Source organism: Lytechinus pictus, chromosome 3 (assembly GCF_037042905.1).
Source record: "Lytechinus pictus isolate F3 Inbred chromosome 3, Lp3.0, whole genome shotgun sequence".
In the NCBI taxonomy this organism is placed as follows: domain Eukaryota; kingdom Metazoa; phylum Echinodermata; class Echinoidea; order Temnopleuroida; family Toxopneustidae; genus Lytechinus; species Lytechinus pictus.
The window spans coordinates 19284219-19299525 of record NC_087247.1 but is presented as its reverse complement, the minus strand read 5'-3'; the positions used below and the strand labels follow the sequence as shown (position 1 = coordinate 19299525).

At 36.1% G+C, this 15307-nt stretch overlaps 1 protein-coding gene across 3 annotated transcripts in view; it reads left to right on the top strand.

Moving 5' to 3' along the window:
- The first annotated feature begins 2460 nt into the window (after positions 1–2460).
- Positions 2461–15307, top strand: part of LOC129257683 (phosducin-like protein) — a 37229-nt gene continuing 24382 nt past the window's right edge. The window contains exons 1-4 of one of the 3 annotated variants that reach the window (XM_054896063.2): positions 2461–2585; positions 10907–11116; positions 12204–12329; positions 13739–13872. In XM_054896063.2, coding sequence (XP_054752038.1) covers positions 10928–11116; positions 12204–12329; positions 13739–13872 — 449 coding nt within the window. In that variant the 5' untranslated portion in view covers positions 2461–2585; positions 10907–10927. Of the gene's footprint in view, positions 2586–2734; positions 2833–10906; positions 11117–12203; positions 12330–13738; positions 13873–15307 lie in introns of those variants that run through there. The other 2 variants (XM_064096574.1, XM_064096575.1) reach the window with 2 other exon arrangements.

Sequence of the window (15307 nt, the reverse complement as noted above, 5' to 3'; positions counted from 1 at the left end):
ACAAAAGAAAGACTAATTAAGGAAGAGGGGAGAAGAAAAAGAAAAGGTCACATGCTGCATAGCATAATGGCCGGCCAGCCACGTAGCTAGGCCTACAGGTGGCCTTAATTGGAGGCCTATAATGCGGGCCTAAATGGCGTTATTCAAATACTGTTCATTATCATCATCATCATCACCGTCATCATCATCGTCATTGTCCCAGATTTGCACACTCTAAACAGAAAAGTTGTGCAGATGTCCTTTGCAAATTAGGCCCTATTGGGCTATCGTAGTATTTTTTTCGCCCTCATTTTTGGCGTTTTTACACTTTTTCCGATGATCGGCGAAACATCCCTTTACTTATTTTTTTGTTATCGCCGGCTTGTAATATGCTGTCCATCATCCAAGGTCATGAACACCCCCCCCCCCCCCACGTTGGAGCCCGCGGAAAAGAGTGCCTGTACGAAAAACGAAAAACTAATATCATTTCGCTCGCGCTATATATACCCGCTTCAAGCCGCTCATGAACATTGCCTTAATTTTGAGCGAGAGAAAACTTAAAGAATACCCCTCCCGCGGCAACCAATCGCATGGAGTGAGTCTCGTTTAAATATTTACACTTTTTTTAATGCCACTTTCTTGATTTAGGTCTTGATGCAAAATTAGTGGAGAACACACAGCAATGAAAATTGATATTTAAGAGATAAAAGGAAAACAATGATGAAAACCGACAAGAGTCCTTAAAATTACTCCTTTTTTTAGGTCGAATATTTTAAAAATTTCAGCTTGCGCTTCGCGTACGCAGTATTCATCTAATCCTTACATGTACATAGTTCCTATCTTGTATAAATAAGGACTACCTTGGCCTCCCCTCCATCTGGCTTGCAGATGTGGGGCTTGGCCGGGGCAATGGACCCCAAAGAAATATCCCCGGCCAAGAAAGGAGAAAAACAGAGTAGGAATTTGTTATGTAAAGCTCTATCACAAAATTAGATTTTTGTAATGAAAAGGTTAATTTTTTTGCTCGTTTGCTTTGCTCCCTTGCAGCTTAACAAAATTATACTTTTTGCAATAAAAACTTACATATGTTTTTGCTCTTTCGCAGCTTTTTATATATTTTGCCGTTTGCGCCATATTTGGCACCCAAATATTTGTAGACTTATTACATCACTTACCCCCCCCCCCAAACTAAAAAAGAGAAAGAAACAAACACAAACCCATGAATAGGCTACCAATCCTCATCCATGTCATGGGGCTTGTATAATCATCCTGTTCATGGTAAAAAGTTTTCAGCTCGGAATATCCCCAGCTCCCGCTATGCGCTCGTTATTTAGATAAGCATCTATAATTATGATTACAAAAACTGCTCAAAATGATAAATTTTCAGGTCTTAATACACGGAACTTCCAAAAATACGTGTTTATATTATTTTACCGTATCTTGTTCTGTTTGTAAGAATAAAGCTTTGCTCAAAACTTAAGTCCCTAGTTAGGACTATCTTTCAGCTTGAAACGGTGAAATTTGGATTTCCGTCCAGCGTTTATTGTTGAAAGCTTGATCCACCCCTGCATTTATTTTGACAGTAAATCGCAAAAATGTATGTCACGCATTATAGATGATGTATTTTAATAAGTGAGATGTACGGCACAAATTCAAGAATAATACGCTCAATATACAGGGCCTATTATTGTGCAATAATAATAATAATAATAAAATCAGATGGTCATTAATACGTTTTTGCCATTTATTTAGAAAAAGTGATGGAGGAGGAGAAGAAGAAGACTATTACGTTGGTAGTGAAGTTATAATAATACCTATAGGAATAAGATAGTACTCGAAGTGGTGATGGAAACCGGATGGAAAAGTATAAGTAGTGAGGAGGAGGAGGAGTAGGAGGAGGAAAAGGAGAAGGAGGAGGAGAAGCGGAAGAGGTTCATATTCTATAGACACAATCAGAGCCATATTTATGGGAACATCCATAATGGGAAGGAGTTTTACTAGTGGTCACAGGCAAGGTGGCTGCATATAGACAGGTGACCCAAAACACAGGTTTCATTCCTTTTTCATTTTTTTTCCTTTCTTTCTTTCTTTCTTTCCTTCTTTCTTCCTTTCTTTCTTTCGTTCTTTCTTCCTTTCTTTCTTTCCTTCGTTCTTTCCTTCCTTCTTTCTTTCTTTCTTTCTTTCTTTCTTTCTTTCTTTCTTTCTTTCTTTCTTTCTTTCTTTCTTTCTTTCTTTCTTTCTTTCTTTCTTTCTTTCTTTCTTTCTTTCTTTCTTTCTTTCTTTCTTTCTTTCTTTCTTTCTTTCTTTCTTTCTTTCTTTCTTTCTTTCTTTCTTTCTTTCTTTCTTTCTTTCGTACTAACTTTCTTTCTTTCTTACTATAACTCTCCATCTTTCTTTTTTCTTTCTTTCTTTCTTTCTTTCATTTTGGCTTCGAATCTTCATTTTCTATCATTGTCTTCTTTTTCCGCTTTAAAACTAACCAGAGAGGGCGCGGCTTATAAAACAACATAGCGCAAAGGCTAAAGCGGATTGCAAAGCAAAGTAGAAGCTGCCTATAATATATTGTCATTGTAATTTACAACTTTATATTCTGTAACTGGGAAGTGGTAAGCACACGCGTATGGATCTCTTCATTCTTCTTTCTTCATAATCAATTTCATTTGCGTTTTATATGCAAGTAGATCTAACCCTAGTAATAAACCTATGGCCGACCTTTTCGTTATTGTTCTTTGTCGTGGTCCCATGCACTGAGATTAGTGTGAGTGACTCATTTTGTGATGTGGCCTTGCGCCTTTTGTGGGATGATCTCTCTCTCTCTCTCTGACTCTGTGGGACTCGGGTGTAAGTTAGGCTGTAATGTTAGCACTCGACCAATGCCTGGTATAATAATTAGGGCTGTTATTGTTAAGAAAATTCTCTGTCGATATATTGCTAAAAATATCTTAATTCTTACCGATAACCACCCATGGGTTCATAATCATATCATCTCGCGTGCGAAGGAATATCAGTCATACTCATATGCACGCGACACACACGACAAGTCAAAAAGATAGTGGGCTTTTGCCCACATAAAATATCACCAGTAATCTGGTATTTCACATTCTGCTATGACACTTACCGAATCATTTAGATCCTTCTGTGACTTCTCCTTGATTTTTTACTTAGATGAGCGGTATTAATCAGTAGAGGCGCTGGTTCAAAAATTGGGATTGTCCCAGAAAACAAGGATATCCTTATAAACCAAGACAAATTATGTCTTGATAAATTGAGACTGTCCTTGTTTATGGGGACGTTTTTTCTTCACTTCTCCCTACGGGACAAAGGCAGCAATTAGGGGAATTGAGAGCACTCCTAGTACCAATGAGGTCCAACATTACATGTATGGACCTCATAGGCGACATCAGTAGTATTTTGTGTCAGAAATCTTTGTGAAGATGATTATTTTTGTATTTTATCAAAACTACAAGCTATCGTACTGTCTAATCATTACATTTCGATCTCACTAATTGAATACATTGTTAGCAATAAAAAAAATTGAAAGAAATGAAGGGGAACTTACATTTTCACGGCTTTTTCCTGATTTTCTGGGCAACTGCTCCTCTCTTCTGACTCGCGATCGAAGCTGATATGAAGATCACGTGATTCGCGTTCTCGTCAGCTGATCGGTTGGTTATTCTTTTCGTCAGACGTTAATAATATATATTTTATAATGCTAGCATTCATCGCTAATTTAGGTGAAAGAGATTGAAGTTAAACAGCGCCAGGTCGGAATCATAATTATTTTGGAAGAGTGTATTTATACACTCGATCTCATACCTGACGTAGACGGCGCTATTCAACAAATGCACAATCTTCAATATAAAAATAAAACAGAAAGAACGCCTTGAACACAGGCCAAAATGCCTAACGATTTCTCCACGGCATTAACAACTATCGTAAAGGGCGCTCCATTTATCAATAAAGATGGACGCTAAGCTGTCTATGGCGACAAAATTTGCCGCAAATATTTACGAAGAATTGTGAGAAATGGTCTGAAAATGCAACAAAAGAACCGGTGAGTACCGATTAAACATTATTAAATTTATAAATAGATTATACATACCTTGTAGATTTAGTTTTTAACACTCGTCATCCCCGACCATTTGCCAAACAGCAAAAGGTAGGGGATGGGACTAGAGGTATGTGAGGCGTACTCATAGACAAAATTTGTGATAAAAAATGTAAAAGTAAGAGAGTTTGACTTACCAGTCTTTCCCCCCGAACCAAACGTTGATCTTCCTTCCGTTGTTGCTGGAATTTATCTTGGACTCAACTATATCTTGTCAATTATTCGAGGACTCTTCGGTAAATCGTCAGAATGTATGATGAAATTTGTCATGATCCTCAGCAGCGCATAGACTTCTACGTAGAGGATGTAACGCGCCCTCTTGTGCTCAATTAAAGAAAGCTAACGGAAGCGACCACACCACTGTCCTCTACAAAGCTGTATAAAAATGCTTCTCACCACAGATACCTGTTTCCGGTGATGCTTCTATTTCGGAAATCCAAGATCCAGCGATAGTAGTCTCTTTCTCCCCTGACACACAATATTTTATTTTTATTATTTTATACATCAGAATAATTTTAGCGCCATCAGCTTAGTTTATTCTATAATGAACTGTATCTTGTCGTATGCTGAAAGGAAATATGATGCCTTTTTTTTTTGGGGGGGGGGGGTTATTGCTTCTTTTCTCGATCCCCGATGCCTCTCTTTTATTGAGTACTATCATTGTAAGGGTTAATTATTAATATTATTATTTTGGTTTTCTATCATTTTTCATATTATTATGGAATATTCATCATCATATCACTTTTGTAAGCCAACATTTTGTACCATCCTGAAATTAATATGGGTAAAGGCTGAAATGTGAAAAGAATGGAAGCTAGGGCAAGAAACTCAAGACAAAGTGATAAAACAGAACATAATTACGTTCCAATTCTTTTTAATGAGTTTCTTTTATTTATCCAGGATGGGGAGCACATCAGGCTCGTGCCCACCCCCTCGAAAGCCATAGAACACATTTATTTTGCATCCATTTTGTTTGATAATTTGTACTGTTAATTTCATTTGATTGTAATCCTTTATGTTTGGATTTGAAATCAATTAAATTAACTTGAAACTTTCCCGCCCTCCCCTTGAAAATTGTGATCTACCCCTAAATAGGCCTTTGTGGTAAGTGATTTTTTATTTTATTTATTTCTTAATGAAAATCCTTTAGGTTAGGATTTTAAATCAATGAAAACAAACTTGAAACTTCATACTGTATAGCGAGGAGCTGTTATCATAATAAATAAATAACTAAATCAAATAAATCAAAATCAAATCATAATTGTGAAATTATTCGTTACATAAATCTCCTTCACGGGGGGGGGGGAGCTTGTTATTTTTTTCTGTAAAAGAAACCACCCCCTCCCCCTTTGGAAAATCCTGGATTCTCCCCTGATTAGACCCACAGTAAAGTTTGTTATTCTGAATTTCTGTTACATAATAATTTGGAAATTAATGCCTAACTTTGTGAAAAGTATTTCTATCGTCAGGTTCATTAATTAGAAAAGAATAAGGGGCTTTTTCATCAAGAGTCCCATAACAGAAAATTAACAAAATCGAAACAACTGAATTTCTCCTTAATTTTTTTTTATTTCATACAAAAATGTCTTATTTCATTCCACTTTCACAACTACTAGTATCACTTTTGACTTTGTATAAACATGAAACAAAATTGCAAATTTGTCTTGATTGAGGCTATCAAGACTTCCTTACCAGAATTCATTACAAGCAAAGTTTCGTCGAAACATCAATGGTCAGTGGTCCAAACGGGTTGATGAGCCTCTATGGTTTCGTGAGTTCTTTTTTCTTTTTCGATTTGTCACTGTCGAACACAATAGACGTAATGGAGGCAGTTGGATGAGGTTCACGTTGAGAAATCGGTGAGTTTTTATTCATTTTTTATATCATATTTATTAATTTAAAGTCATATCTGTCAAAATAACAGTTTACATCAACGGATCAGTTCAAGTATGAACTGATTCGCGATGCTTTGGGCAACAGATGGGGGGAAAATGACCAATGTATATTTTAACAATAGAGAGGTATACAGCCGAGAACGAGGTTATATTATAACCTCGTTCGTAGGATGAGTGGTTTTTAAGGTGATATTAGTGCTTAGTTCTAAGCTAGGGAGGCCCAAACGCGCGTGAGTGGAGTCCCAGTTTATTAGCACGGGTAAGTATTGGGGTGTCGCCTAGAGTGATTGAGAGTGCTAAAAATAGATTCAGTGACCTCAATTCCCCCCAGTTCACCGTTTATTTATTATGACTTGCGTCTTCCAATAATCTTGTTATGAAACCCGATATGTTTACATTGACTAGCACTCTTGATTGGTGTCGGCACTCAACAGGTGAATGAACTTTCCTAGATTTCTTGTGTGGAGAAATCCTTATAGACTGAGACAGTCCCTGTAAACGGGGACGATCCCAATTTTCTGACCAGCGCCTCTACTGTTAATGGCGGCGGGCATATTAGCTAATATGGCCAATAGGCCTATGTATATTTTCTTGATCTTTAGTGAAGATTTCACGGAGATAAAATTTGGTCAGCGTAGATATCAATTTTCGCCTAAAGAGGGCGCGCGATTTATATTCATATCAAAGACACGACAAGGGAAAGATTAGGAACCTACACTATTTTACACGCAAATCGACGCAAGGCATTACGCGAAGTCCATGAAGTGTCCAATCTTTTCATTGTATATAGACTTTGGCACTCACACTTTGGTATACCGTGACGTTAATATACTGCTTGTACTGCAGCTGGTTTCATTCCAGGCATGTGTATTTAAAAAAAAAAATTATATTAGTCATCGTTTTAAATTAATTGCAACAAAAGTGTTATCATCGCAAATAGTAATCTTGAATTATGTTTTTGAAGGTATTTTATTTATTGGTGCCCATAATTAGTAAATTAATCATAAGAATTGCGCATTCAAAGAATTTAGACACAGTTATAAAATTACCGAGGAGCTGAATCAAGGTTGTGAAATTTATTAGCGCCACCAACGGGCTTCCTTGTATTTCCTTAGAAGAGACAAACGAAGTCACTTGCTAGGCCGAGGTAAGCGAAATTTGCTCTTTTTAAATGAAATTAGTATAATATCATATGTATAATTTTGTTATGTATTGCTACTTACCGGAAAGAGCCCCGGTGCATAGCGAGAAGGAGTTTCGGCAAATATTACTTCAGCAATGAAGCAATGTTTGCCGACTACTTCGAAATCTACGGTCAAACACGGTCCGGTGTACGAGGTTCGTATATATATACGAACCTCGTATTAGTGTGAGTGACCGATAACCACTCACACAATCACAAGCATGCGAGGTTAGTTGTACTAACCTCGCAGTCGCACAACGCATGTCATTTCATAATGAATTTTGACGTTTTCATTCATCACACGAATGTGAGAGAATGACACGCCAAAATCTTCACAATATACTAAATTTATTCATCTAAATCTGTTCATTGAATTAATTTTAAAAATATGCTCCAAAATATTCATAAAAAGGGATTTTAAACGCTTACCTTCAAATCTCGGCCAAGATACTCCGTCCGATCCTTAATACTGCGGTGGAAATTACGCAAACAACAATCGAAATGCGAATTTTTCTTATCGAACAGTCTAGATTCAAGTCGCCGGCGCATAATAGGAAATTGTACCAAAAAAATCAACAGGCATCTCACGTATAATCGCTGATGGCGCTACATCATAAAATAACGCTGAACAGCGAAAAAAATGCGGAGCGCCTAGAACGCAACCAGCAACTACAGCTGATCTGACGTAAACGACGTAAACAAGCAAGTTTATTAAATAATATCGCGCGCCCTCTCTGTGCGTATAGAGAAATCCACCGAATTGGCCGCATGCCTGCTTCGACATTAAGTAAAATCATAGATATAAAGTACCAGAAAGACAGAGAGGAATTGAAATTGGCTTCATATCGTTTGGTAAGTTTCATATCCAAAGCTTACTTCATGTAAAATGTAGATAATAAAAAAAATTATTGCAAGTGCCGTGCCAGCGGTTATCCTGTGCACGGTGGCGGTAATGTACCCATGGGTGACCGATAACCACACACTAATACTACGAGGTAGTATAGTAGTACTCACCCATGGGCATGATGGGTACATTACCGCCGCCGTGCACAGGATAACCACTGGCACGGCACTTGCAATAAGTTTATGCCTTTTCTTTTTATGTTAGAATTAGAAATAGAGTATAGATCAAGTAAGCTTTGGATCTGAAACTTACCAAACGATGGATTTCTAAATCCGTCAGGGTGTGGAGGTCTCACTTATGCGTCTATGGGAAGAGTTTCAAGGCTCCCTGATGAAGAGGTATATCTCAAAATATTAAAAATTATTTAGATGTAGAGTTTTAGAGGTGCAGATATATTCTTTGACGTCTCGCGAGGTTGTTTTGAGGAGACAAAGTATTAAAAATTTTTTTAAAATATTGGACGAAATGAATATTTTGCCCCGCCCACAAGATCATCATTGGTTAATAAATGATTGTGCGCATGAAGCTATTGTAACGTCACAACAAAATTGCATTGCGTATTACTGCACTTTTCATAAAAATTATGCAGATGACGCGATGCACGCTACAATTTTATGTACTATGCAATACATACAATGCAATGCATGTGTGTGAATTCGTTGTTTACATACCAGTACCGTACACTAGGCCTACAGCCTACTACTAAACGAACATTTCTTTATTAATTCATGTTTAGCTTTGTGGGGTATCTAAATAATAATAGGAATATTGGATGACCAATTTTCGTGGGATGCATAGAAATATTGTTACTCGCTGAAGAACAATATTTTAATTTGATTCGTCTTCGACTCATCCAATTGTGCTTCAGCTCGTACAATATTTCAACGCATCCCACTCAAGGCCATCCAATATTCCCTAAATATCATCACGGAGTCCTCAAGGCCAATTCGAACAAGCAAAGTCTAGATAGATGCATGTATGTACCGTACATGATGTACAATATTTTCATAATTTTGAAAAATAGAAAATAATACTTTTTACTATTATACTAGGCCTAGTCATGCTAGTCCACTCATCCTTACCTGATCTTTATAGGGGTGAGTCTAGGAGGATCCCTAATAACTTGAGCATGGGGTTGCTCAGCGACTTGAAGTTGAGGTTGAGCTCGAACATCTGAATTACAACTCTCACCGACCCAGCCAAGCACGGGCAGAACCAGAGCTCGAGGCAGAGCCACTCACACTCACAGCATCGTTGGTGCTGGTGATGCCTCTTGTCCGCGCCGACAGCTCGGGAGAAGGGATACAGGGTTTGGTAACACTAGTGCACATCGCACCATGTTGCTGCAACAGATGATGAGCGAATTCTTCGTCATAGTTGTTTCCAATTCCTCTCTCGTTTACAAAAATTGCCCTTTGTTTCAACCAAGATTCATGTGCTGTCCGAAGCCTTACTCTTGAACTATCCCAAGACGATTTTTTTTTTTCCATAACGCGCGATATAACAAGAAAACAGCAAAAATATTCAGCTTTTGATACCGGTAAACATTTGTCGAAGGCGATCGTAGGCTGTAGCCGGCCGTCGGGAGGAGGGAACCCGTACCCGGAAGTGCGCTGGCGATCTTTAGGCTTTTTCCAAGCTTAATTGACTCGCCAATTGCCGCCCACCGAAGGCCTTCAAGCGATCGTGAACGACCGTTACTATTCGATATTTTTCGAAAGCAAGGCCCACCGCGTATCTCTACATTGAGTTCTCGGGTTGCCGACGATGAACGGAGATTTGCGAAGATTACTCGAGCCAGGCCTAGCTCAAAACCACCACGTTTGGCGACTTTCGCATCCCTTTAATACCCCTACGATGAAAACAGCGCATGTATATCAAATTTCAGACTATGGTCACCAGATGGCGCTATTCCACAAAAGTTATTGAAACTTTCGCAGTGATTTATAAATGTTTGTATTCACTTTTCCATAGTGATAGTGTACGGCGCTCAGTTCAAAATGGCAACTCGCAGTGGAGAAGTGAATCAGAAGGATTTTGACGAAACTTTAGACGATAGGAGTAATAAATATAGTGAAAGATCTGTGTCACAAGGGGAAGATGATTTTTTGTATGGATATTGGAAAAAGTGATGAGGAAAGTGATGTGATTATTTACAATTTTTCCCCCAAGTTGCTGTCGGTAGTAGTCCCAAATAGATCTAACTTGTTAGTCCCATTCAGTAGCACCAGGGGGGTCAGTGCGCATTACAGCCTATAGCAGTCAAGTGGTTAAATAAAAAAATATGTTAAAAATTGAAAATGGAACGCTTTTCACCAGAAAAAGCCCTGGTGAGTAGCGGAATGGGTTTCGGCTAACATCATTCACGTTATGAAGCGATGTTAACGACAACTCTAAAATATATATATATATACTAACCTCGCAATACGTGTGAGTGCCTTTAGCTTTAAGTATGCCCGTGTATAAGGGGTGGGTCAGGTGCAACTGCAGAAATCTTGCTAACTATGCCCATTGCCCTTGGTAACCACCCTAGTAACCACCTTAGTTTGTTATTTATGGACATAAAACTGCATCTAGGCATCTGGATGGCGCACTTGGACATTTCATGCACATTGGAGATAGCGCCATCTTGTGACTACAGCTGTGCCTACAATTTTGATATCTACATTCAGTCTTTTGTTTCTATTCTATTCTGGATACAATCTTGACTCATTTCTTACTGTTCTCTACATCCGCTAATTGTGTTGGAACTAACTCGCCAAAAACTGTCACAGATATGAAGCATTTTACTGCATGGTTACATGCACTATAATTTTTTTTTTTGTTGCTTTGAACAGTAGAAGTTGGTTGATAGTGATATGGCTACTCTAGATGACAAGCTCTTGGGAGAGAAGACCCAGTACTACTACAGTGACAGTGATGATGATCGTGGTGAAGACGATGATGATGATAAATCCAGTGGAGATGAACTCAACAAGGACAGTTCAACATCACCAGACTTCATTCCAGAATCAGAACTTAGTGCAAGCGGTTATGGAGCAAGTCGTGTAAGTGAACTCCAGGCCAAATTTTATTTCTTATTCTTACAGATGACCACCATTCTACTCTTAGCCAATACTAATTATAAGTAAATCACAGATCTCGTAGCAAAAGGTCTGGTTGATGCAAATGTGCAAAGTATGTTAAAGGGTGTCGCAGGGAAATACTTTCCTGGTATCTCATTGCACTTTGCTCCACATACATGTATACCGGTAATACAAGATTGCTACACAAAAATTCTTTTGTTTAATAGCAGATTTTTACATATTATAGGGCTGGCCAGAATTTAGTTGAGAGCTTTTCTCATTAAATTTAGAAAGCAAAGTTATTGTGTTGCTGTGTAATATCATTTATGTAGGGTTTTTTTTATTCTTATATTTTTTATCATGCAAATAAGATACATGTCTTTCAAGTTTTAGTACAATTTACCTAAAATTAGGAAATGTTTCACATGTATGGCAAATGTATCACAAAACTAGAGGAAAGCATTAACATTACTGTTTACTTGTTACACTAGACTTACAGCTTGTTCTGCTGCACATAGGGACTTTGCAATAGCAATCACAAATTTAAAGTTAAAGTAATTCAAACAATGGCTTTTGTAATTGGCCAAGATATAAAGTATAACTTTTTCGAAATATACTGTAAGCTGAAATAATTATAATAATACTGTAAACTGAAATAAACAAGATGTATGTCTTTTAAGTTTTATTACAATTTCCGTAAAATTAGGACATTTTTCACATATATGGCAAATGTATCACAAAACTAGAGGAAAGCATTAACATTACCGTACTGTTTACTTGTTACACTAGACTTACAGCTTGTTCTGCTGCACATAGGGACTTTGCTTGGCAATCACAAATTTTAAGTTAAAGTAATTCAAACAATGTCATTTGTAATTGGTCAAGATATAAAGTATATTTTTTCGGAATATACTGTAAACTGAAATTTAACTATTCTGAGTAAAAGCTGTGGTGATGAGCACCAACTTTATCAGAGAATGCAACTTAAAATAATGGGGGGGGGGATGCCGGGTTATAAAATATGAACATATATTGATTTCTATTCATACTGTCTGTTCTTAATCCCCAGACGGGACCAAAGGGCGTATTAGAGGATTGGAGAAGATTCAAACAACTAGAGACAGAAAAGAGACAAGAACAGGTAGAAGAAAGAAGAATCCTGGCTGAAAAACTCTCTATGACATGTCGATCATACGTAAGTAGTACTGCCAACACATGTTTTCTTTGGATACCCGCACTGTATTTAGTCCATTTTTATTTCATGTGATTTATCACATGATATTATATTGCACATACTCAGAATCATTCTGTAGGATTGTTCAGAATTTATTCACCTAATTAAGTGTAGTTTCCTGATCATTCACCCATCAGGGTGAGTTTTTATATGTTGCTGATCACTCCAGCCCATAGATTCATAAATTTGTTTAAAGGCATAAGTTAATGTTATAGACATTAAAAAAACAAAAAAAACAAAGGGGAGATGAAATATGTACATGGATGCCTTTCTATCAACCTAAAAACTCTGAAACCAAGGGCAATTCCAAGCAAAAGTGGACATTTTCCAAAAAAAATTATATTGGCTCTATTTTAAATCTGGATCAAGTTTTTCTATTAAAACTCATATGGGATTTCATAAATACAAAAGGGGAACATAATTAGCCACAAATTTTTTTTCTTACGCATCTCCAATATAGGAGAATCCAAACCATACAAAAAATTCTATACATGGAACTACATATATTGTTTTTTACTTAATTTCAATTTAACAGAATACTATTGCTTGTTTTGTAAAATTTTCTTGTGGATAATCTGAAGGTCATCATTTTACATCATATCAAAAGAAAATTTTAAAATATAAAGAAATGCTTTTGATGCGTTATAATCTAAGATTTTGTGTAATTTCTATCATGCCGATAATAATAGAACACATAAGTGTATGTGATGAAATTAAGATGGTGTTTCTGGTCACTTTATAAATTTATATTTTACTTTTTTGAGGCACGAAGCAATAAATAATGATTTTCGTACACAAGTTTTTCTGGGCTTCATGTTTGTAACATATCATATGACACAGGCAACAAGTGGGACCTAGTAGCTCAGATTTTAAAAAAGTCAAATCAATAATAGCCAATGCTTTTAATAACTTTGAGAACAAACATGAATGTGTGAAAAATAAATTCCTTTCCAATGTTTTTTTTTTCTTCTTTCCATTTTTTTTTCTATCACATGCAGTGACCGTGAGTGACGGTAAAATTCCTTTATGACACACACAAAGAGAAAAAGTCACATTTAATCATTTTGTGAAATACCACCTCTTTGCCCAACACATAATCTTTTCTTTTATGCAACCAGCTATTAGCAAAATATCATGGCAGGCCATGGTTTTGAGATGAGAGTGATTGATCAATGAGGGACCACATCATTATTTTATTTAAAGAAAACGAGTAATACTCATCAATTTCTTTGGTGACATAACCTGCACTCGGTAATCAGTCAAGCTTTTTTGTCCCAAAGATACCCGGTGATAATGAACTAATGCCCTCCTAAACAATGGGTCTGAATTGTACACTTAATTATTTCTACATGCTTTCATTATCCTTAAAGCTTGATGACGAGAAAGCGAAGGAAGATGAGGAGTTTGAACAACTTCAACTAGAAGCCATGTTAGAAGACGAGTTCATGAGGAGATATAGGGAAGAACGTATGAATCAAATGATGAATAATCTACAGAAAAACAGGTAAAGGCTTCAATCAAAACATGCTAAATCTGTATGATATAGTGTGTAATTAAAGCCTACAACTATAGAGAGGTACTCAATGCTGTAAACAATATTTAAATGAATAAGAATGAAATAAAACAGGCAAAACACTGGTAATGTCATCAAATCGTATGGAAAATCATGACATTAATGCTTTTTATGTAAAAGGGACGCGGAGGAGAACTATCGAACAGGAAATGAAACCAATTAATCAAATGGGCTGGGGATACTTGCCTAGAACAGAGGAAACTGGCGTTCAGCTCTAACTTAGGCCTTATGCACTGCCAAGTGTGAAGAGTGTTATTAAGAAGATGCATTATTCTAATAAATCAGTAGCGTGTTTGTCATCACAGTCATGCTAAGAATGAGTTGATGATGTCATTGCCTTCACTTTCGTTCTTCTATTTTATTTCATGATTTATCCTATGAGGCGCCGAATGTACCAATATTATATAGAACAATTATTTGTTATATAATCATTATTTATTAAATAATAACTATTATTTATATATAATTTACATTTTATTTGTAAATAACTACTATTATATAGTAAGATATGCTTTTATATACTATGTTATTTTTAATTTTGGAGCCTAAAAAACTGTATATAAGACTGGAGAATGTTATGATATATCAATATATATTTATCTTGTATCTTGTCTAACTGGATTCTTCTGCAGAGGGTCAGCCCATGTTTTTTCCTTTTGTATTCTTTTCTTGTGTTTCTTTTACCTTTGTCATGTTTTTTTTTTTTACTTTACTATTATTATTTATACATACGATCGTCCTCTTTTTTTCATGCCATGTTATCCATACTTATTTCCTCTTCCATCATATATCACTTAATTATATCATATTGTTGTTAGTTTATTAGACTTCATAACTGTACATTCAAACAATGTATTCTATTAGTGTGTGTTTTTTGTCATTGATTAGTTTTAGTTTGTCTTTTTTGTTTTATTGTTGCATTTTTTTTTTCTTTTGTATTTTTAAAGATATTACATGTCAACACTGAATACTATTCAGTCATGTACTTGAAACAAAGGAGACCCTAGCCTTACAAGCCTTGCTTTTTCAGGGGTTCTCCTTGTCTTTCTCTCAATACGTTTAGTTATTTGCTATGTTTCTTTTTTTTCTACTGTAACAATGATTTATGGTTAATTGATTTTTTTCATTTGTAGAATGTGAAATCATACTTGTAAGATAAAATGTATGTGCAGAAAGAAAGACGAATAAATATCTTATCTTATCTTATCTTATCTTATCTTATCTTATCTTATCTATATAAAATATCATTTCTAATTATTTATATATAATTCCAAGTAATACTTCATTATTTGTAAATAATAATAGTTCGACATTCCATTATTTATAAATAATGATTATTTGTTTTTCATTATTTATAAATAATGAT